The 24,179-nt window shown below is 39.3% G+C and overlaps 1 protein-coding gene across 7 annotated transcripts in view; it reads right to left on the minus strand.

Annotated features, from left to right (window-relative positions):
- Positions 1-24,179, minus strand: part of MAP3K4 (mitogen-activated protein kinase kinase kinase 4) — a 108,750-nt gene that overhangs the window by 32,878 nt on the left and 51,693 nt on the right. For all 7 annotated transcript variants that reach the window (XM_032651825.1, XM_032651826.1, XM_032651827.1 and 4 more), the window contains 3 exons: positions 11,397-11,639; positions 8,694-8,840; positions 2,914-3,071 (listed from right to left, as the gene is read on the minus strand). In XM_032651825.1, coding sequence (XP_032507716.1) covers positions 2,914-3,071; positions 8,694-8,840; positions 11,397-11,639 — 548 coding nt within the window. The remainder of the gene's footprint in view (positions 1-2,913; positions 3,072-8,693; positions 8,841-11,396; positions 11,640-24,179) is intronic.

The following is a 24,179-nucleotide window of genomic DNA, read 5'->3' on the forward strand; positions in this document are numbered from 1 at the left end:
ACAATCTAAATACTAGGGTTAAAATGCAAACCCAAGCGTACAAAATCAATCTAAATGAGTTTAGTAAAAACTCAACAGCTTACTGGCTTCTATGATGAAAAGGAGCTTATAACCTAGTAAAACAGAGCAGGTGAGTCTACAACCAACATCGGATGGGGCAGACGGTAACTGCTACGGGAGCTGTCTGAGGGGCGAGATCAAACCCAGCTGAAGGTATGAGTTCAATGGGCCTTGCAGGCAATGCAGAGCTGTAGCAACTACAGCAGTGGGAAGAGCGGCTCTGACAGGAAGAGAATGGAGGAGGGGGAAGGAAAGTCCAGGAAGAACAGTGAATATGATCAAAGGGCATGATGATGTGTTAAGCAAGAGGCATGTTTGTGAAAAGAAACTGTCAACCTGGAAAGAGCAGAGGAGGGGGAAATGAGACCAGGAGGGTAACCGGGCCGTGCTGTGGAAGGCCCTGGATGTCATGTAACTGTGTGATCGTCCTTTGGTAGGCAAACAGGGTGGGCTTTAAAAATAACCGAGTGGGAAAATGTCCTGATTGGAAACATGCTTTTAAGAGCAGTAGTATACAAGGATATTCAGCATCAATTTATTCAACAAATATTCAGTATCTGTTATGGAGTAAGCAGTACTGAACAAAACAGATAAAATCCCTCCAGTGAATGGAGAAAAATAAACAAATAAAATTTAAAAATATATATATACAGTATTTCAGACACTGATAAGTTCTATGGAGAGAAATAAAACAGGGAAGAAAGCTAAGGTGTACTTGCAGGTAGGAATTTCAACTTTTAATATGCAGAAGGTAACACGTGGCCAAAGACCTACAGGAAGTGGGGAAATGAGTCATGGAAATAACTGGTGAAGAGCAGTCCCAGTAGAGGGACCAGCAAGTGCAAAGAGCCTGAGGACAGAGAAGGCCCAGCCTATGAAAAACAGGAAGGAATCTCCTGTGGCTGCAGAGTAAGCACAGGAGAACCCAGGAGGTGAGGACAAAGATTTACTGAAAAGTCAGACTGTACCAGGCCTTATGGGCCATTGTTTAGGCATTCTCACTTTCATTTGAGTAAGGAGGAGAGGCACTGGCATATTTGGAGCACAGGTAAAAATGGTCTGATGTACATTTTAACAAGATCACTGAGAACAAACCATAGAAGATGAAGGGCAGAAGCAGAGAGACTACTTAAGAGAGCTACTACAGCAACACAAGAAAAAACAGTCTGGGAAGAGGGGAAACAGGCAGTGGTGAGCAGAGGTCAGATTCTGGATGTATTCTGAAGGGACAGCCACATGGAATTAGAGGCGGTGTGTGAGAGAAAGAAAGGAGTCAGGGTTAATGTCAAGACTGACCGAACCTGGGAGAAACAGTGTATGAAGCAGAATGATGCACTAACACAGCAAACGCCCAGAACTAGAACAGTGCAGGTGGACAGTCCCAAAGCAGAGGCAACGCAAAAGCTCTGGAGCTTCTCAGAACGCGCATATGAAGTTGAAGGCCAGAAACTGCACTGAAAGGAACCTGAAGGACAAGCAAAAGATAAAAACAAAAAGACTGACAGGGTACAAGGTAAGGGTACAAAGAAATTATATAACAAGAATTGGTAGAGAAATGAAACAGTAACCTTGTAAAAAATTTTCCTTGACAAAGCTTGACAGCCTGAGAACACAAGATGCAAACAGAAGAAATTACAGGCAAAGCAGAACAATGGAAAATTAAGAGGGGGAGAGATGCTGAAAATGGTAGTGACTGCATTTCTTCATAAGGCTGACTATGAGAACCAATCTGAATAGGAAAACAGGACAGACTGCGAACCTCGGCCTGAAGGACTGGATGAGTCCTGAGACAAGAGCAAGTTCACTGTTCACTCAAAATAAAGACAGAGGAAAACATAAAAAGAACTGGTGGTTAGGGCAGAAAAGTGAATACAACATCCTGAGATGCTGAGCATGGAACAAAGACCATCCGAGTGAGGACAATGAGTTTCTGAAGTGAGAAGAGAACTCTGTAAAAGGTGAAGTCCTAAAGAGTGCACATAAAGGGAGGGGAAGGAAACATGAGCTGGGTATAAAAGAACTCATAAAATGGAAATGAAGAAATAAAATGGCTGATGGGGCAAGTGAGAGAAGGCAGCACCAAAGAACTGCAGCAGAGTTTAGAGCCAAGGAAAGGCCTGGTCCTCAGTCAGTCGGCAGGGGAGTGGCCCCCAGCAAACACCACGCACCCCACATTCAACATTCAGGTGCCTGTACTCGAGAAGATACATTCATTTCCTAGAACAGACAGACCAGTGAGCACTCCCCCCTCCCTAATGCTTTTCCTTGGTTTATGTTTCAATTCTTTCACCATATGTAAATACCCAGTTTATAAAGAGATTCTGTGATTAGTATTACATTCCCCAAACAGTATCAGTGAAAATACGTACTTGTTAGGCTTTGGAAGTGCCCACCAAGACCGATACAAAAGGTCTACAGGTCTACTCCACTTGTCAGAGACCTTAAATTCTCCTCCTTTTGTATAACCAAGAGGGTGTATTCTAAGGCAGGATTTCTCAACTTCAAAATTGACATTTTGGGTGGATAATTTTTGTTTGGGGGGGGCTGTCCTGTGTCCTGCGCATTGTAATACGTTTGGCAGCATCCCTGGCCTGTTCCCACTAGATGCCAGTAGTCCCTCCCAGTCAGTACAATCAGAACTGTTTCCAGACACTGCCACATGTCCCCAGGGGGCAAATCACCCCTGGCCGAGAACCACTGCTCTAAGGATAACAAAACTTGGGAGAGGGGCACACAAAAGATATGAATGATTATCATTTTCATGTAACTAAACATTCAAACATGTAGAATAGAACTGGTGAGCGAACCAGGAGTACAAGTGAGAAAGGAAGACAGGCGTATAAGGATTCCTACCAGAAAAGTTTTCCAGCCTGTGCTTCTCCTCCCCGGATGTAATGGATTATTTCTTTGGTGAAATTCCATTCTTCTTCTAACAGATTCTTTAAACTATGAGATGCCTGAGGTAATTGCTGTAGCATTTGGATCCAGCTTCTCATGTAATCAAAATATACCTTAAAATACAAACATGTAAAAGGAGATATTTGAGAATAGAATTCAACAACCTGCAACTTTCATCTCTGTTAACATGAAAGCTATAAATCAGAAGGGCGAGTGGAAGAGGGACCACTGAGGCATGAAGCTCTGAGAGAAGCGAGATTCTGCATCGCTGCTAACTGATGTCTAAATGGCATTTTTCTTTAACTGTATAACTCAACTCCTCAGCAATTTGACACAGTATTCACAATTGCTGCAAGTTACTAAGAAAATAACTACAATATTCGCACTGTATAGAAAAGTACGATCAAGTTAAAAAAATCAAAATAGCATACAGAAATTTTCATTATTAATATATTGTGAATAACATTACTATAAGAGGTTGGGACCTTTATTTCTTTAATTACTTATTTTAACTTTAGATGGTATCTTACGTGTTAAGAGGAGGAAATGAGCACACTTCTTCCCACTATACCTTCCCGACATCCAGATGTTCGTGATATAATTTTTCAAGGTTTATGACATATAGATTACGACCTATAACCAAAATACCCAATCTTTCTAAGGTGGGGTTTATGCCCACCACAAGTCCTCTACAACAGCTTTCCCAGTCCTAAATTCTTATCTTGATTTATCTGTTGCTTAGCAGGGTTTTACTATCAAGGAGATTTTCTCAAGACAGGTTAACAATTGTTATATTATGAAACATCACTGTTTGTGGATTTTTTTACTGAAAGGATAACTTGACTGGGTATAAAATACTTAAGTTACACATTCTCTCCCTCAGAACCTTGAAGACATTACTCCACTGCCTTCTAACGCAGTGTGTCCTGTTAGCACAACGAAAACTGATGCCACTAATCACCACTCTCTCGGCTCCCCGAAGGTGGCTTCCTTTCCCTGCTTAGATGTTTACAGGACCCTTTCTCTAGTCTTGGATTTCAATTATTTCACCAGGCTACATCTTAGGGTTCACTGAAATGAATATTTTCTGAGACCCAACAATAACTTTCAGTAGGCAAAAATCTGGGGTCTTTATTTTAAGAAAACTGCCAATTATCTTTGGATAATTCCGGGTCCTCCTCCATCCAGGCTGTGCAGCATGAATCTCCAGTCCTGGGTCCACTATGAATACAGCTGTGTGTGTGGAACCTGCAACTTATGGGTCTATGACCATCTCGTCCAAATGAAACAAGTCTTTTGTACAGCGGGCCCAGGACCTCCCTTTCCATTCCTGGAATGCTCCTTCACCTCCTTGGCTTCCCTGAAACCTGGCTGTCCTGAGAGCTGCACTTCTCCCTGACAGCCCTCTCAAGGGACAACTATCTTACAGTATATCTCAAGGGCTGCAAACAGTCGGCATCCTCGTGCACCCCACTGCTACTTTCAAACCATCACTCTTACACAGTCTTACTTAAAAACACAACAAAAGAAATACCCTACCCCTTTAAGACTGATGTCATCAGATAGACCATCGATGCCCCCTCTGCACACCATCATCTACTGATTTTCAACTACCCGTCAGTTGTCAGACTCCAGCCTGTGACTCAGTCTTCTCTCCAGCCCAGGCTCAGCCACCAGCTGTGTGACTTAACATCAGGTGCACGACGCCCTGACACCATTTCAGTTCCGTTCCCCCATGGCCTCCAGTTCCAACCACCTTTTCTCCTCTCTGACAAGGTTTTGTTTCTGATCCTGCCAATACCAGAACCGCTCAAAGCCCAATTCAAACACACTGATGTTAAAACCTCCTCTCCTCGCTCCAGTTTGTTTGCCCAACTCCCCCCTCTACACTGTTCTCTTCATTTTATCTGGAACTCCAGTCCACTGGTTCCTCTTCTTCCTCCAACTCACTCCTCTCTTCCCTGGGTCCCTGTCCTCCTTATTCAGCACTCCTGTCAGTACGCTCATGTCCCTGCCACCGTCCTACACCCTGCCATTCCTGGAGTGCTCACAATGCCTTTTCCCACCTGCCTGTCAAGACGAGCCCAGCTCCCTTCCCCGCCCGCACAGCCCAGAAGCTGAGGGCCACGAGTCACACGACAGGGGGGAGTCACTCTTCTACACAGTCACATTCACCAACCACACAGCACACATTTCTGGTAATACTTGTACCTCTGCTCAGCTCACTTTCCTTCTCTCTACAACCACAAGTTTGAAACTTCTCCATTTTCCTCAAACTGCCAAAACCCATCCTAACCCACTCTCAGCAGATGATCTCGTCTCTCTTCACAAAAAAACTTTAAGTCATTAGATATAAAAGCTCTCATCATCATGAAACAAATAACAGAAACCTACATGCTGTTACCTACCATCCTTCCCTTTTTCACAGTAGAGGAGCTGTGCTTCCTGCTAAGCCCAGCACTTGTGTTTTGAGACCCGTTTCCTCGTGATACCTGAGGAACCTGACACCATCAGTCTTCTCCTTTCTCTTAAATATATATATATACATATATATATATATATATATGTATGAGATTTTCTTTCATCTCTTTCCCTTAACAAAATCAATGCCAAAGGCTTTCCAATGGTCTCGGGTATCTTCGATTTAAAAAACTCTCACTGGACCTACCATCTTCACTGTTCATCTTGCTGCACAAACTGGACAGCCAGCAATCACTCTCGATACCTCCCCCATATCCAATCCATCCCTGAGTCCTGCCAACTTCACTTGCTTCGCTTCTTTCAAATCCTTATGCTTTTTCCTAAATTTATGCTATTCCACTGCAATCCAGGGACTAGCGTGTGCACCACTAGACTAGTCTCTGCCTGGTCTTCTCCCATTGACTCTGGATCCCCCCAGGCTGTTCCTCTAACTGCAGCCACAGTGGTCCCTTCCCAAGGCTCTCCTGGGAACCTTCATTCCAAAGCTGCTTCCCTTATCCTGCATCATCACAGAGACTCTGCATCTGCTCCCTTCTCTGTCAGAGAAGTGTTCCTTTCAATCTCTCTCTCGCTCTTTTTTTTTAACTAAAAAGTAAAGTGGCTTTAAAATATTTTTACAAATAATATCCAGAATGAACAAATGTTAATATTTGGTCATAATGGCTTTAGATATTTTTTCGATGAGAAATAATACATCACAAAGTTAATTTCTCCTTGGGTTCTTTCTTCACTTCTCTCTTTCCTCCCTCCTCAGAGGTAACAATTACGCATTTAGTATGTCCCCTTCTGGTTTATATGTTTTTTTAAATAATCTGTTATTACACAAATTACAAGATACAGTATTGTTTTGTGTAAGCTTTCAAATTATTACTACATAAATTGGATTATAATACACACAGCAACTTTCAGATAAATTCCAACTGTCCCTTCCTGAGAGACTTGCCTCACCGCCACATGAACTCAGACCTTACTGTGAGAGTCCATAAAAGACCCGTGTCTCTCCTTTGATGTTTTTCACCATTGTAACGTTATGTCTGTACAATTATTTAACAGTCATTTTCCCCATCGTTCTTAAACTCCAAGAAGGCGTTTATGCTCCTTACTGAACCTTCAGGACCAGGCACGATGCCTGCCTGGTACACAGCAGACACCCAATAATATCTCTAGAATGGAAAACTGAGTCTTCTCTGCTCCTTTGTCCTTTATTCTTCTATAGGGACGCTAACTGTGCAAGTCTGAGCTCTCCCTTGTGTGTCTCCTACAACTCTCACATCTTGTTCATCATTTTCATATCTTCACTCCTTTTAAGTTCTTTTTATGTGATTTCCTTCAATCTGTCTATCACATGTTCCTACATCACATACTATGTTTATTGTTTTAGTTGTTTCTAAAGGCCAGGGCCAGGGAAATGTGCTAAGAAAGCTCCCAGCTTCCATCTGGTTTTGCTGGCTCAAACCAGCACTCACCAGTTACTTCCTTGGACGTAACTGCATGCATGAGTTCCTCCGTTTTTCGAGTCAGAAGGATGATGCAGCACAGAGTAAAGACCCCTCAGTCACAGATATCCTGCATCATAATTTGCTGATCACCGCTTCCCCTCGCCCTTCTAACCCATCTCTCACTCGGCGGTCTTCCCCGGCTTACAGGACAGGATACTGTCTGGCAGTATGTCCTCTATGGGGACATGCCCTGCTGCCTCCCGACCATTCACACCCCAAGAGGCCACAGCTCTCACTCGCCGTGGACGGGCCCTCCGCACCTGAAGGAGGGCAGGTGGAGCAGTAAACAAGGTGGCCGCCTCTCTGAAGGCCACACGCTCCTTCCTTCCTGACAAAAACACTGACTTTGTTTGGGCTCCACCAGTTTGCAAACTATGCCCCTGCACTAATCCATCTAGCACACTTTGGGGCACAATTTAAAAACTATCGATAATTTCTAGTTCTTCATCTGTGAAATTATGGAGATGAACTAAGGCATGTGATGCCTCACACAGAAGATTGGTAGCAGAGTCAAAACTAAATCCTAAGCATTTCTAGCTCTAACTAGCTGAGAATTTTGGTACTTCCCTTAACTGAGCCTTCTGACATCTCTCACAGGCACACCGAGGGCACTGGAGGTGGATGACCTGGAAGGCACAGCCTAATTCTCACCCTTCCTGCCTAATCTCACCCTTCCTGCCTCAGCGATCACGTGGTAAAAGGTGTGGCGTGCGCCTCTGTAAAGCCATCTAAGACAGTTTGGAAAGCAAAGCACATTTTGTCTTTTTAAACTTCTGGTTTAATCATCCACAGAGAGAAAAACTAATTTCCTTGCTGCTTTTTACCATAACTCTTCAATGATAAAGACTTTCCTGACATAAGCAATATATACAGTATTTCAAAATGTAGCCACATTTTACACATTCTGGTCTTTTATGTATTCTCCCAAACGATTAGGAAATCATTTCAGACTCAAAATTATTTCTCGTAAGATGCCAGATATAAGTCCCTCCCCAGCCACACTCTTCTTTCTCTCCTTCTACTACAGAGGCTGAAAAGCTAAATCTTTGCATTCCCAGCCTCCATTACAGTGAAGGGGCCACACAAAGGTCTGGTCAGTAGGATGTAGGGGACATCTGTTGGGTGGGGCTTCCAGGAGAGCTTTCGCTGTTCTGGACTTAGCTGGCAAGGAGACTTTTCCCCTCTGCCTTTCTCTTTAGAAAGTGAGGGTGGTGTCTGGAGGTGCTGCAGCCATCCTGAGGCAGGACACAGTGAGATGTCAAGCAAGGGTGAAAGCATTCCAAAAACAATATGCCTACAAGCTTTGCTGTTTTCTGTATTATTTCATCAACCTGCCACATTAATCGTCTGTGCATATACCCTAATGACTCTAACATGGATTTACTATGTACTAACACTCTACCAAACCTTACAGAAGACAAAAGCACTTCATTCGCAGCCCCTGGCTTGTGCAGCCTTCAGCCTAATTAGGGAAACCTGAGGACAGAGAGGTGGTACATCGCTAAGTATTAAATAGTATGGTTATGATTAGAACCCTGTAAGAGTTCAGAGAAGGTATAGATAGATGCACATGAAAGGTGAAGAGTGTCAGACAAAACTTGAAAGTAAATCTTCAGTGGGCAGATAAGGAGGAGAGGAGACATTGTGAGCAGGAAGGAATAAGCAGGGCAGAAGTACAGAGGCTAGAAGAGCGCGGGGCAGCACGGCGCGTGTGAGAAGACACACAGGTCAGACATCTCTCCCCGCTGTCCTGACCATCAGCATTTTGTGCAGATCCTCCTCGAAGGCGTCGATGTTGCAGTCGGTCTCCTCCAGGTGGTCCAGGACCTCGTGCAGCATGAACTGGTAGTACTGCTTCATCAGAAGGCCGCCCTTCAGCACCTCCTTACACTCTCTCACCAGCTGCAAGACAGCAGGCACAAGTTCTACCATTTCACACACTCTGACCAGATTGTCGGTTTTCACACATCTTCCACGTAAATCCTCAAAAAGCTCAGGAAAGAGAAACTTGCCTCTGAAAACCCTAAAATATTTTCCAGATTCTTTGTCAGTTCATTTCACACAAATAGCTCAGTGATCTCCACTGAATAATTAAAATAAAACAAATCAGTGAAAACAAAAGTATTTAACAGTATAGCATGAATACACAAAGAAAAACATACAGGCAGAAAACTGATTTGCTAAAATACGTTGTTCTACAAATAAATTTTTATAGAAAATAAATTCTACAGAAAAAGATCTGTTTTTCTGCTAGTTTACATTACAAGACAAGGGATACAAGAGAAAAATTTCCTCATGAGACTGGTCATTTTTAACCAAAAACATAATAAAGATTCAAATAGACTTACATACCACAGAGCCTGGAGGCCTTTGTAATAATTTAGCAAAGTTTACCTACCGTGATTTGTGGCTTTTACCATCAAAAAACTCAATCACAAAAACAAACAAACGTAAGATTAATCTGATAAAATTAAATGGAAGTCAAGGGGGGAAAAATGAAAGAAAACAAAAGGATGAGTGAAACCGCCACGTGTAGGCCCAGGAGGTACTGTGAGAAGGGAGGGAAGGTGCAATGAGAGGACCTTTACTGTCCTTCTATCAATAACACGCTGGTCACACGCCCTCGAATTCTAACCCGCAGGGACCGTGAGACAAGATCACAGTTGCACTAGTTTTAAGATACATTATCAAGACATGAAAGGAACCACGGTGCTGCTACAGGGAAAGTAAACTGGTATAAACTTTCTAGAATCTAAAAATGTATGACTCACTAGTTAATTTTTACGTTTTATACTCAAGCAGTAGTCAGAGGTGCAGACTAAAACTTACATACAAATATATTTATCACAATATTATTCAAAACAACAATGGGGATTAAATAAGGTATGATGCACTTATATGGGAGAACACTAATGCAGCCACTTCAAATCTTCTTTCTGAAAACAATTTAAGGATGAAAACACACATTCTTTTCTTTTTTCTTTTAAATTGTATGTGCAGAGAGTATGTACATACAGAAAAATAAATGGACAGAAATACACCAAAATGTTACGGTGCTTATCTCTGAACGGCAGAATAACAGGATAACTTTCATTTTTATCTATCATTTTCCGTCCTTTTCAAATTTTCTAAAATAAACATGGACTGCTCTTACAACAAGATCCCCTTCAAAATGTTTTTAAAATAATTACCCACAGTAAGAGAGTAACGGCTAGAGTTAAATCCATTGAAAAGTGTTAACATAAATTTCTGTTAAAGATGTCACTTAGGTGCTTACAACTCAATCTGAATGCATCAAAGCCAAAATTTCTCTTTTATTTTTACTCTAGTAATGCTATCTTAATCTAAGTATTGGTCTTTTACTTTGCAAAATGTTTTAACATAAATTACTGTTTAATCCTCACAACAGCCCCATTAGTAAAAGGTAAACTCCCCCTTGTTTCTGCAGCTTATGTTCCTGAAGTATGTATTTGTTTTGTGGGGAGGAGAGGTAAGCATTTTACCAAAACTTCCTAAATAACCGCTACAACATGCAGGACAAGTGAAAAGTGTGGCCCAAGTGGACAGAAGGAAAGTAGCTAGAACCAAGGTGGTGAGAAGGGAGTAGTGCGCCGGTGGACGCAGAGCTCGGGCTGTGCTCGATGAGAACAGAAGCGACGACGGTGAGGTGCAGGACTCCACCTCCAGTTCCATCAGTCGCCCGGCTCCACACCTAACTTAACCAACAGCGTCAAGTCCTCTTTCGTACCTATCGCACCGCCCGTCCTTCAACTTGCACTCATCCCCTCTGCCCATCCTGTCATTCAGAGCCAAGGAGCTCCTGGCCCTTCAAACTCCACGGGGACGGACAAGCACAGTCCACACAAAACATAGTAACTGTTTTTCATCAAAATTTGAAATGGTTATTTTATATAGTGAATGTCAATACGGTAATATCATAAGGCATAAATATAAACGCTCTTCAGCACACACTGTGGTAGATACAACTGCTTCTAGCCATTTCTCTGGTACCCTTGGAGTAGCAAACTCACTAGAAAATCCCGTCCCAAATTAATAATAATTAAGAAAGCAGAAGTTGTCATTGTGGCTTAAACCATACGGGTGCCTAAGCCAGCAAAATGGCCAAACACATCCCACCCCTGCATACTGCAGGCATTTACCTGCTTACGTACCAACAACAACAAGAATTTAAGAATTTAAACTATCTCTTATGAGTGAATTTTAAGTTTCCAGTCTCTAAAGACTGATGGTAACAGGATATGGAGGGTCATATCAGCACCACACTTTCATAACCTTTTCGAATGAGGAAGTGGAAGATAGAGAGGTGGAATCATCATCTCATCTTTGAAGAATGCATGGAAAAAAGAACAATTAGGGGGAAAATCCTAAAAATAAAAATGCTGAGCCTGTAGAAGAATGTCATAAATGCTCAATATTTTTAAAGTCTTTGAAACAAACCTGCTTAATGCTCAAGAGAGATGGTTCTCCAGCAGGTCTCTGTTCCAACCTTAACTTGAGACATTCGTGTATGACATTCAGAAGGACTCGACAGAGGACCAGGAAGGCAGGTTCGAATGAGGGTAGATCCATGGACTTCAGCTCATCCCACGAGACAGCACTGCACTTCTGCTCCGAGGAAGGCGGCGTCCTGGACAGCTGCACGTAATCAGAACCCCACATGGGATCCGGAAATTCAGAAAACTGTAACACAAATTCAACAGAGCTGAAAAGAGCATCCAGGAGAACTTGCTACAGTTGTAGTTATAAACTAGGATTCTCTATAGTTTGCTGACAAACCTATAAAAATCATAATTTTACAGGAAAAATAATCTTTAGAATAATTCACCATTTCCAACGAAGACCTAAAAAGCTCTAAAAGTATTAGAAAACCGTAACAAGAACTAAAATGCAATTGTAATATCTTTATCCAAAAAGTATAGTAGGAAAAGAACCAAGTTCACCTTTTTCATCATGCATTTTGTTTATCATACCTAAAATAATCGGAGCATTTAGTTTTAAGGCTATACACAGTATTATCCACAACTATCTCTAGACTGACAAAACCAGAGAATTATTAAATTTGAGAAAAGATTACAAAACCAGGTAGCCATTTGTGTAAACATAAAAACTAGTGGGTTTAACCAAGTCTTTTGTCCACTTGTCCTCCTGACCTATACCAAAGGAGGCTGAAAGAGAAAAATTCATAAAATTAACCTGGCTGGTCCCACTCAAATATCCGTTATTTGATGTTTTCTAGGAATTCTACTGTTGCTCACCCATTCATACAGTCGTCCCCATCAAACTCCTATGCTTTTCCCCATAAAACAGAAGATTTGGAGATTTCTCAGTGTTCTTAAACCTCTGGCAACATCATCCTGACCAATCATTCAAAGGTCTTGCCTTCTCCTTCTATTGAGAAAACTGAAGCCATCCAAAATCTCAACTTTTCTTCAATTTAAAACATCACCAATTTAGTTATTGTGCCTCCAAATGTCACTCATATCTGTGCTCCCTGACATTTAGCGAACACTTAACTGGTCTCCCCGACTCACATTCTTTTATGTTCAACACATATTTTGGCATTTAAATTAATACATACTTTAGTTTCCCATAACAGGCAAGAATTTCTAAAATAGCTGCATAATTTTAAAAATGATTACTTGTGATAAATGTGGTCAGGGTTAAGACATGTCTGTTTAAAAGCTTTAGGCAGTATAAATGCTTGTTTCTTCTGGTGTGGAGAATGACATCAGACAAAATATTTATTTAGAGCTCTACAAAATTCAGCAAGCTTTCTAGGATAAAATTCTAAAGAATTCTTTCGGCATTCTCTGTAGTTCCAGCCTGTTGACCCATCTGCTTCAGGCTAACTGGGAAGGGACAATCCCTCCTTCTCAACAACTGCAAGACAACACCGCCCGGAGAAGCAGCAGCCTGGCAGGCCTACACAGCTGCTGAGGAGACACATTCCTGCTGGTGTTGCCTGGGGCGTGAAGCCCCATCCAGACAAAGAGGAACAGACATTAAAAAACTCCTGAGCGTGGAAGAGGGGACAGCAGTTTTAACCAGGGACACCAACGTGAAGAATCAGAAAAGCTGACAGTGACTGAATGTAGGACACAGGAGAGAACAACAAAAATACTCTCTAACGCAAGAGCTCATTAAAGTCCTCTGGAAAAAAAAAAAAAAGACCAAGATTTCTGAAATCAATTCCATAAAGGGAGTGAAAATAGAACGAATGCTGTCAAAGTCTGAATCAGTAATTTAGAAATTAACTGCAGAAATGATCACTATAACCCAGAGCAAAAGAAAAAGGAACAGAAATTTTGAGTGAAAAGTAAGAGAAATGGAGGGCAGATCTAGGAGCTGTAACGTAAGAATGAAGGAGTTCCAGAAAGAACAAAAGGAAGAGGTGGAGGAGAGCTTTCTGCACAGTCAAGATACCACTAATATGTAAAGAAGAAGGGGAAAAAAACTCTTTGAATAGGGAAGAACCCAAAGTACAATTCATTTACCTTCTCTAAAAAACTACCTGAGGAAGAACAGGAGAGTCTGGTCAAATGAAAATTGGATCAGAATAAAGATCTCAAGATACAAAAAGAAAAATGCCCAAGGAAATGAGAAGCCATGAATCTCGAAGAATGTATACAGGCAGATACAACTCCATGATGATAACTTGGTTAAGGACTGTAATTCAAGTTTTAGTAAGGAATACTGGAAACTGAAAAAAATAAAAAAGCATACTGTGAGGAAAAACCTGGATCTTAAATGCCCAATTATTTAAATAAAACACAGGGAGAGAGGAAAGGGGTAATAAGGTGCAAGAATGGCCTATTTATTCTTTCATTCCAGTGAGAAATATAGTATTAAATGTAGTATAAAATCCCTGAACAATCCAATCAAACTGAAAAGACTCAATAATGTAGGGACATTAATAAAAACTCAATGTAATTACAATCCTAATCGCAATGGCATTTTGTGTGGGTTAATAAATTCATTAAATAAAGTTCAGGTGTAAGAAAGTAATGTACAAAAATAAAAACAGCCCAGAAACTTTTGAAAAGAAAGAATGTATGGGAAGAACTGCCCTACACAATGCCAAATCTTACTAATAAACCTACTGTATTTAAAACAGAAAAGTTCTTACACAGTAATAAACAGAGCAACAGAACAGAGAAACATATCCAATTACCTATGCTAATTCAGAATATAAAAAAGGCAGTTCAAGAAGTTGAAAAATAACAGATAATCCAATGAGTATTTTAGGGAATTAAATAAAGAATAGCTACATCCTTCCCTTACCCTACACACTTATGCCTCACATTATTTTTTTTTAATTAATTAATTTTTTTGGCTGCGTTGGGTCTTCGTTGCTGCACGTGGGCTTTCTCTAGTTGCGGCGAGTGGGGGGCTACTCTTCGTTGCGGTGTGCAGGCTTCTCATTGCGGTGGCTTCTCTTGTTGCGAAGCATGGGCTCTAGGCATGTGGGCTTCAGTAGTTATGGTACATGGGCTCAGCAGTTGTAGCTTGCGGGCTCTAGAGCGCAGGCTCAGTTGTTGTGGCGCGTGGGCTTAGTTACTCCGCGGCATGTGGGATCTTCCCGGACCAGGACTCGAACCTGCGTCTCCTGCATTGGCAGGCAGATTCTTAACCACTGTGCCACCAGGGAATCCCAACCTCACATTATTAAAATTAATCATTTTTTTAATTATATGGCTATTTTAGAAATTTTTGCCTGTTATGAGCAACTAAACTACAGTCATCCCTCAACGTCCATGGGGGATTAGTTTCAGGACCCCCTGCTGATACCAAAACCCCTTATATAAAATGGCACAGTACAGCCGGCCCTCATTATCTGTGGGGTCCCATCCACGGATTTCAGTTTGATCTGTGGTTGACTGAATCCACAAATGAGGAGCTAGTGGATATGGAGGGTCAACTCTAAGTATTAATGTAAATACAAAACTATATGTTGAACCTATACATTTTGAAAAAGAGATTCCAAATGTTTTAGAACCTAAACACAGAGCTATACCTTAGGTTAAACCATATAAAATTACCATTTTAGTCAATCAAAAATGATCAAGTAATGGCAATTTGACAGGTCAACATGATAAAAAGATTTCTGAAAAGACAGTGATGACAGTAGGATTTCAATTTCCCTTAGTTCCCCCAAAAGGACAGAACAACTAAGACAACAAAATCAAAACTCCATGAGACACATTTACAATAAAACTAGGTGAAAGGTAACTTCATGAACCCCAAAATAGAAAGGGGGAGGGAAACAGTCCCTGGACCCATGGGATACCTCATACCCACACCCCACACCCAACCAGTATCCCAGATCCCTATGAGCATTTGTGCAGGGGAAGCAGAGGGGATTAATGGAGTGTCTGATGGGGCTAAAGGGACAAATTTCAAAATTACCAATGAATACTCAATAGAAAGCTCACTGCTTCTATTTGAGGGCTTCCTGACATTGGGAATGATTGTGGCACCAGTTTCTGAGTGAAGTCAGTGGGTGGGCAATAAGGTCTGAAGGGGCTAAAGTGGTTTACACCCCCAAAACTCTTGAAACTCTCAGCCAAAATTTCCTTCTAGGACAAAGCTCCACACCCAGAAGAAACTGCTGGGGTGAAATCCAACTGACCAGTAAAGGACAACAGGGGTAAAGGAAAGAGAAGGGCCAGAAAAAGGGGGAGAGGAACACAGCCAGGAGACCTCAAGAAATAAGAGATGTATTACTTATCAATTCAGAAGAGAGAGCTTAAAGCATAAACCTAAATGCTTTCTTAACTCTCTCTTTTCTTAAAGTTCATAAAAACAAATATCATGTTTAAAAACGAACAAGAAAAAAGGATTGTGTTAGAATCCAATACATGGTTATTTTAAGGCAATAACCATGAGCGAGAATAAGCGAGAGAATTGAGAGAGAATAAGGAGCTGAATAACCCTACAGACAATGAACGCTTGCCAGAGAGACATGCCCACTAAGTAGGTGATACAGGGACCTGATTCTCAAAATATGCTAAAAGAAATTTTAAAAATCTCAGAAAATATAAAAGAACGACACAAATTTGAATTAGAAACACTCACAAACCAAGTGAAAGAACTCAGAAAATAATTCTTCAAAAATTGTACATCATTTCAAAAATAAAAAGCTAGATGGAACACAAGAGCAAATAAAAAGAGATAATGCCTTCACAGAAATACGAGGAAGAAAATTTTACTTAAAAAAAGGAAAAGATTTGAAATGAAGTGAAAGAGAAGATAGGCAAAGTAGATTCAGAATACATACAGTAGTGGTTCCCAGAGAAGAAAGCCAAACCAATGAAACAGAAAAAATTAAAACATAAAGACATTCACTTGAATCAAAAAAAATAAAAAAATAAAAACAAAACAAAACCCTGAAACTATACATTGAAAGGACATCATGTATTCAAAAATATCAATGTGGAAAAACCAGCACCAAGTAAAACTAGTGGAATTTAAAGAAAGACAATCTTTTAGGTATCCAGGTTATAAGTAAATTAATTAAATAAATAAACCAAGGTTCCTTTAAGTGGAAACAAAAAAATCATATTGTCATCAGACTTTGCAATCTCAATGCTTCATGGCAAAAGACAATGAATAACATATACTAAATTTATTCGGGGAAAAAAATATAAGCCAAATATATTACGTCCAGCCAAACAGACTTTCAGGTATACATGTTGCAACTGTTAGGAAAATCCAAGAACTCATGAAACAGTTTTCATGAGCCCTTACTGAGGAATCTGCTAGGGAACTAGTGTCACCCCACCACAATGACTCAAGGGACTCTGATATGAGATCTAAAAAGGAGCCTTAAAACAAAAGACCAAAACTATGTATCTAAATCTAAATCTCTATCTATCCATCCACCCACCCATCCACCATCCACCCACCCATCCACCATCCACCCACCCACACACTACTGTAGAACTAAGACTAGGTTAAGTGATAACTGTAAGGGAGAAGGTACTGTCAATAATGGTTACATGACCTAACAAGGTAGATATACCACAATTATCAAAATCTGGGGAGGAAGTGGAGGGCATATGAAATGTCGTAGCATTTCACTGGAAATAAAAGAAAATTACTTCAAATGAGAACCTGGGTTAAAAAAAGAAAAGGATAATTATAATATACCTCACAGCTGGGAACCAACAAATAACAACCAAAAAATAGGGGGGTGGGAGAGACACTAAGTGCATTACATAAAGACAATGAAACAATGATAACCTTAAGGGGTAAAAATAAGCCTGTCATATATTAAAAATAAATAAGGAAAGAAGATTGCATACACAAGCTTTATATTAAAAACATGTTAGAATAAAACAATATTTTTTAAAGCTTAATTATCCATATCAGAGAAACCAGGCTTCTTTAAAAATATATTATTCCGGGCTCTCCTGGTGGCACAGTGGTTGAGAGTCCGCAGCAGGGGACATGGGTTCGTGCCCTGGTCCGGGAAGATCCCACATGCCGCGGAGTGGCTGGGCCCGTGAGCCATGGCCGCTGAGCCTGCCCGTCCGGGGCCTGTGCTCCGCAACAGGAGAGGCCACAACAGTGAGAGGCCCGTGTACCGCAAAAAAAAATAATTAATAAAAAAATAAAAAAATAAAATAAATATATATTATTCCACAGATTTTTCTCTTAAAACCAAGTATTTTACATAATTTTTGCAAAAATTAAATTTAAAAAGCAACATCTAAAAATAAAAAATTAAATTAAAAAAATCTATGAGTGGATAAACAAAATGCATGGTATTTCCATACAATGTAATATTATTCAGCCATAAAAAGGAATGAAGCACTAATACATATGATAATAAAGATGAACCTTGAATACATTATGCTAAATGAAAGAAGCCAGTCACAAAAGACCACATGTATGATTCCATTTATATGAAATGTCCAGAATAGGCAAATACAAAGAAACAGAAAGTAGATAAGCAGTTGCTTAGAGCTGAAGGTGATAGAGGGGTTGTGGAGGTGACAGCTAAAGGGTACAGGGCTTATTTTAAGGGTTATGAAAATGTTCTAGAATTAGACACCAGCAATGGTTGCACAACTCTGAATATAGTGTAAAAACTTCTGAACCGAACACTTTAAAAATCATGAATTTCATGGTATGTGAATTGTCTCATAAAGCTGTTATTTCAAACATACAACAACAAAAAAGAAGAGGATCTAACTGTATGTCTAATTAGTGGCATAACCATGAGAAGAATCATTCGAGTGTCTTTAAAACACTGTAATTTGGGCTTCCCTGGTGGTGCAGTGGTTGAGAGTCCGCCTGCCAATGCAGGGGACACGGGTTCGTGCCCCGGTCCGGGAAGATCCCACGTGCCGCGGAGCAGCTGGGCCCGTGAGCCATGGCCGCTGAGCCTGCGCGTCCGGAGCCTGTGCTCTGCAACAGGAGAGGCCACAGCAGTGAGAGGCCCGTGTACCGCAAAAAACAAAAACAAAAACAAAAACAAAAACACTGTAATTTGATGTTATATCCCTAAAGGGTTGTACCACCTTAAGGATGGGGAAAAAAATCTTAAACTGTTTTCCAGTAACCACATTGTTGATGGTGTTATTCTGAGATTACTGTGAGTGTACTTTGGAATGTGTATGACCCTCGAATGCTATCATTCCTGGTAATTTTCAGTGTAAAAGAAAAGTCAGAAGAGATTAAGTAAAAATCTGAAATCCTGAATTTGAATTGTTACTATCAGTATTCACTTATTATATATATTGTGTGTGTGTTCTTCTGACTACTGAAGAGAACTAAAACAAGGACCATTTCAGTTAGAATGAGCAATGCTGCTGCCCAGACTGTAGTCCTGAAATACTATTTCCCAATAAAAGGAATGAGGGTTCCTTGAAGATACACCAGATTCCCAACCTGGAGTAAATGTACAATACAAGCCCAAAACAGCTTGTTTTATCAGATATCAAAGACTATTCACTAGGGTCGTGAAATAAGGACTTAAGCCAACTTGAATATGTTCCCATTGGCCAAAGATGGGACAATGTGAGTATCAGTTACCATAATTACTTCAATGGATTACAATAATGAAGTCAGTGGATTGAAACATATAAAATATGTTTCAATTCATGAGTTCAAACATTAATTTAAAAAACATTAGCTGGTCACCAATAAATCAACTCATTGCTTTGAAATATGATAAATAAAAGGGAAAGAATCAAGCATATTTATCCTGCCATTTCTGTTCACTTATTTCACTGGGTTACCAACTAATGGATGAGGACAGTTTCTCTTTAAAGCAATATCTAATTAATAAAGCTACTAGTAAAGAAGAAGAAATGAGAGAATTAGAATATCATCACTTTTCAATCTTTAATGAATTAAGAGATCTAGGCAATGATCATCAACCACTACTGTCTCAAATAGACAGTCAGACATTACATGTGTCCTAATGAAGTAGTGTTAACCAATTAACAAGTCAATCAAGATCCTGACTCTGATTAGGCCACTAGATCATACAGTTAATTCACAGAGAACACAGAGAAAAAAGAAACACTGTAAAAAATCACTTGGAGGTACAATCATCAAAATTCAGACTGGGGGAGACTCTACAGAATAAAGGACCCAACTTCTTCAATAAATATCAATATATGGCAAAAAAGGGAGGGGGACCTACATATTTAAAGAGACTTAAAAAATATAATGAACAATTACCATGTGTAGACATTACTCGCAAACTGATTCAAGCTGTAAAATATTTTTTTTAAAAACCATCACAGTTATGTACAATAGAAATATGAACATGAGCTTAAAAGCTGATGATATCAAGAAGTTTCTGCTATTTCTTCAGGTGTGATAATGGTATTGTGGTACATTTATAAAACATGCCCTCGTCTTTCAGAGAAATACATTGAAATATTTAAGGATAAAATATGATGATATCTGAGATTTTCTTCAAAGTGATAGAGGAAGGTGCCAAATGGTAGTAGGTACCGGCCATGAATTAATAACCATGATGCTGGAATACAGATCTGAGGAGGTTCATGGTATTATTGTTTGTTTGGCATATGTTTAATATTTTCCGTAACAAAATTGTTTTAACTATGTAAAAAGAATAAGCAAGATATATAGGAGAAATTTTTTTATAATCTTGGAGTACACATAAAATAAGGTGACCATAAAACAGTATGACTACATAAAAAGTTTTAAAATTCTTTCCAGTGAAAAGCATCATTAAGTTAAAAGACAGTTTGGAAGAAAATACTTATAGCCATAATAGAAAAATGAATAATACACATAAAACATAAATAGTTCCAACAGATCAATAATTTAAAAAAACAGAAAATGAGCAAAACAAATGAAAGAAAATTCAAAGAAACGTCAGCGGGCAATAAACATGACAACCACCTCAATGTCACTAAAAATGAGGGAAGTTAAAGATAAAAATGAAATTATAGATTTCCCTGATTATGGCTCTGCAAAAATGAGGGAAAATGGGGTTTCTCCTACACTGTGGGGGAAAGCATACATTAGTACTACAACCTTTTTGGGGAGCAATCTGGCACTATCTAGGAAAGATTTAAATGTGCATACCCTATAACCTAACAATTCCATTTTAACTAACCATTCTTACAAGAAGAACAGACTATGTTCATAAAGGGGTATGTACAAGAATATTTGTGGTTTTATTTTTTATAACCATGTAAGTGTCCATTCAGAGTGAAATGGTTATAATCATGGGGGAAATGCAAATCAAAACCACAATGACATATCACCTCACACCTGTTAAAATGGTTATGATCAAAAAAACAAGAAATAACAAGTGTTAAAGAGGATACAGAGAAAAAGGAACCCTTGTGCACTCTTGGTAGGAATGTAAACTGGTACTGCCACTATGGAAAATAGTATGGCAGTTCCTTAAAAAATTAAAAAATAGAATTACCATATGATCTAGCAATCCCACTCTTGGTTATTTATCTGAAGGAAATGAAAACACTAACTCGAAAAGTTATGTGCACCCCCACGTTCACTGCAGCGCTATTTACAACAGCCAAGACACGGAAGCAACCTAAGTGTCCAATGAGGAATGAATGGATAAAGAAAATGTGGTACGTAAACACACACACACGAATATTATTCAGCCATAAAAAAGAAGGAAATCTTGCCATTTGTGACAACATGGATGGACCTGAAGGGCGTCATGCTAAGTGAAATAAGTCAGAAAGAGAAAGATAAATACTGTATGATCTCACTTATATATGAAATAAAAAATAAACAAAAAATGAACTCATAGATACAGAAAACAGATTGATGGTTGCCAGAGGCAGAAGGTAGAATAAAAAAAGAGTGAAATAGTTAAATAAGTGACGTTAACACTCATGTAATGGAATAGCATGTAGTTCTCAAATGGAATTGAGGTAGAGTGACACACACCAACATAGACGGATCCAAAGCAGAGAAAACATATCGGGGGAGGGGGGTACCCACCAGTCGTGGAATAAATATAGCACTATCACATGGGGGTTTTTTGGAAAAAAAATTACCTGCATTATATACCAAAGATATATATAAGAGCAAAAAGGTTTAGAAGATATAAACCAAATGATTACTCTGAGCAGAGGTACAGGATAAACAGCAACTTTGTTTCCTTATATACTTCAAGAAATGAGTAAAACAAAAGAAAGCAAATTGTTTTATAAAATGAAGGATGAGATCAAAACAGTCTTTACGTTACCCTTCAAAAGTTAGTTTCTATACTTCTGTACTGGGAGTCATGTCACCTACAGGGCCTGGTGGGGCTGTAAATGAGTGTGCAAGGGCGGGTGACGGGAAGAGAGTAAGACACCACGGGCACTGTGCAAAGCTGGAGCGAGCACACCAGGTGCTACCAGGTGGGGATGGGGTCCACTGTGAACAGACCTCCCAGTATCTCAAGGAAAACAAAAATCAGGATTTTCATGTGAAATCTTCTATTTTTTTAAATGCTAGCTACTAAGTCAAAAAATATTTAAAGCACTGTGTGGGACAAAATATAACTTGGGGAGGCAGTATACCGTAATGATGAAGAGCAGGCTTTACAGCGAGTTCTGGTTTCACATCCTGGCCCTGCCACTTACTGGATGTGTGACCGTGACCAAGCTACCTGGCCAACCCCACTCCATATATGAGTATTCAAGACCAGCTACCAGTCTTGGTGTTGCTGTCGTCTTGGGATCCAGCTCCCCACGGCAAGCTGAAGAGTTCTGCTCTACCTTTCATCTTTTTACATCAAGTTGGATTCAGCTGGCTCACTGCAGTCAAAAATGATACAGTACAACTTCTTATTTTGCCTCGCGTAAGTACGCTTCCTTTGAGAAAACAAAAAACCTATAGGCAAATGAGGAAGCATGTGCCTGTTATCTTGCCACTTATTCAGTTAAAAAGTTCATGTATGTTGGTGGGAATGTAAACTGGTACAGCTACCGTGGAAAACAGTATGGAGATTTCTCAAAAAACTAAAAATAGAACCACCATATGACCCAGTGATATATATTGTATATATATACAATATATCTGAAACAAAAACAAAAACAGATTTGAAAGATACATGCACCCCAATGTTCACAGCAGCACTATTTACAATTGCCAAGATATGGAAGCAACCTAAGCGTCCATCAGCAGGTGAATCGATAAAAAAGATGTGGTGTATACCTATATATACAATGGAATACTATCCAGCCACCAAAAAAGTGAAATTTTGCCATTTGCAGCAAAATGGATGGACTTGGAAGGTATTATGCTAAGTGAAATAAGTCAGACAGAGAAAGACAAATACTGTATGATATCACTTATATAAGAATCTAAAAAATACAACAAACAGTGAATATAACAAAAAAGCAGACTCACAGATACAGAGAACAAACTATGTAGTGGCTACCGGTGGGGAGAATGGAGGGGGTAAGGACAACATGGGGGAAGGGGATTAAGAGATATAAATTACTATGTATAAAATAAATAAGCTACAAGGATATATTGTACAACACAGGGAATATAGTCAATATTTTATAATAACTATAAATGGAGTACAACCTTTAAAAATTGTGAATCACTATACTGTACATGTGTAACAAATAATATTATACATCAGCTATACTTCAATAAAAAATAATTCCCTCTACATACTGTAAAAAATAATAAATAAAAGTGAGTTAGGGCAGCTTTTTAAAAACAGTTTATGTAACTTTACTAATGAAATCAGACAGGTGATGACTGAAGCAAATGAAAATTAACGATGACAACTGTATTAATGAACACTGACCTTGAAGAGGGGGTAGGGGAGTACTGTAGCCTACTTCAGGTGTTTCCAATGGGCTGACTCTCAACTGCACTGGTGCTGGTCTGGATTCATATAAAGCACGCTGGAGGTTAAAAATGTCAGTACTTATGTCCTACCTTGAGAGATTCTGACCTGCCCTATATCCAAGAAGGCAAAGGTATGTGTATTTTTAAAAGGTCCCTGAGTAATTCTCATGTGCAGCCAGGTTTGGAAACCATTCGCGTAAAGTCTGGTATCCCCAAATACTGGGTTTGAATCCCTCCAACAATCTATAGCTTCTGTGATTTGGGGCAAGTTATCTACTCTCCTTATCTGTAAAATACCGAAAAAACAACAATGCCGCTTCATTTGGTTGTTGTATCTAGCACATGGTAAGACAATAAATGATAGTTGTTATTATCTATCTATCCATATATATATATATATATATATATATATCTCCTAGTTTCTACATGCTTTACCAATTCTGAACATAAAAGACAACCTCTTCAACGTTTCTTGTGCTTATGAGAAAAAACAGCATAATTATTGCTAGATCCAAAGACAAACAATATTTCATTGGCTGTTAAACTTATAATAATTACATGATCATTCTTAATTCAAGAAAAGTATTTAATAGAGTAAGCAAAAATCTTCCTAGAATTTGGAGTAATATGCATGGTAATATATAGTCAAAGTCAGACAGTTAATTTTTTTGTATATTACATAAAATATAATTTTTCATTTTATCTTTCTCTTCCTCTAAAGATATATAAATTTTACGAGGTAAAGCAAAAAGGGAGGAGCATAAAATAACCATATCACAATCTATGGCTCAGATATTTTATGGGTATTTAACATTTTAAATGCACAAAACCCAAAGAACTAACAACACAAAAAGTGACCTTTATAGTATATAAATTTAAAAATATCAACTAGGACACCAG

The sequence above is a fragment of the Phocoena sinus genome, chromosome 12 (assembly GCF_008692025.1).
Source record: "Phocoena sinus isolate mPhoSin1 chromosome 12, mPhoSin1.pri, whole genome shotgun sequence".
Lineage (NCBI taxonomy): Eukaryota > Metazoa > Chordata > Mammalia > Artiodactyla > Phocoenidae > Phocoena > Phocoena sinus.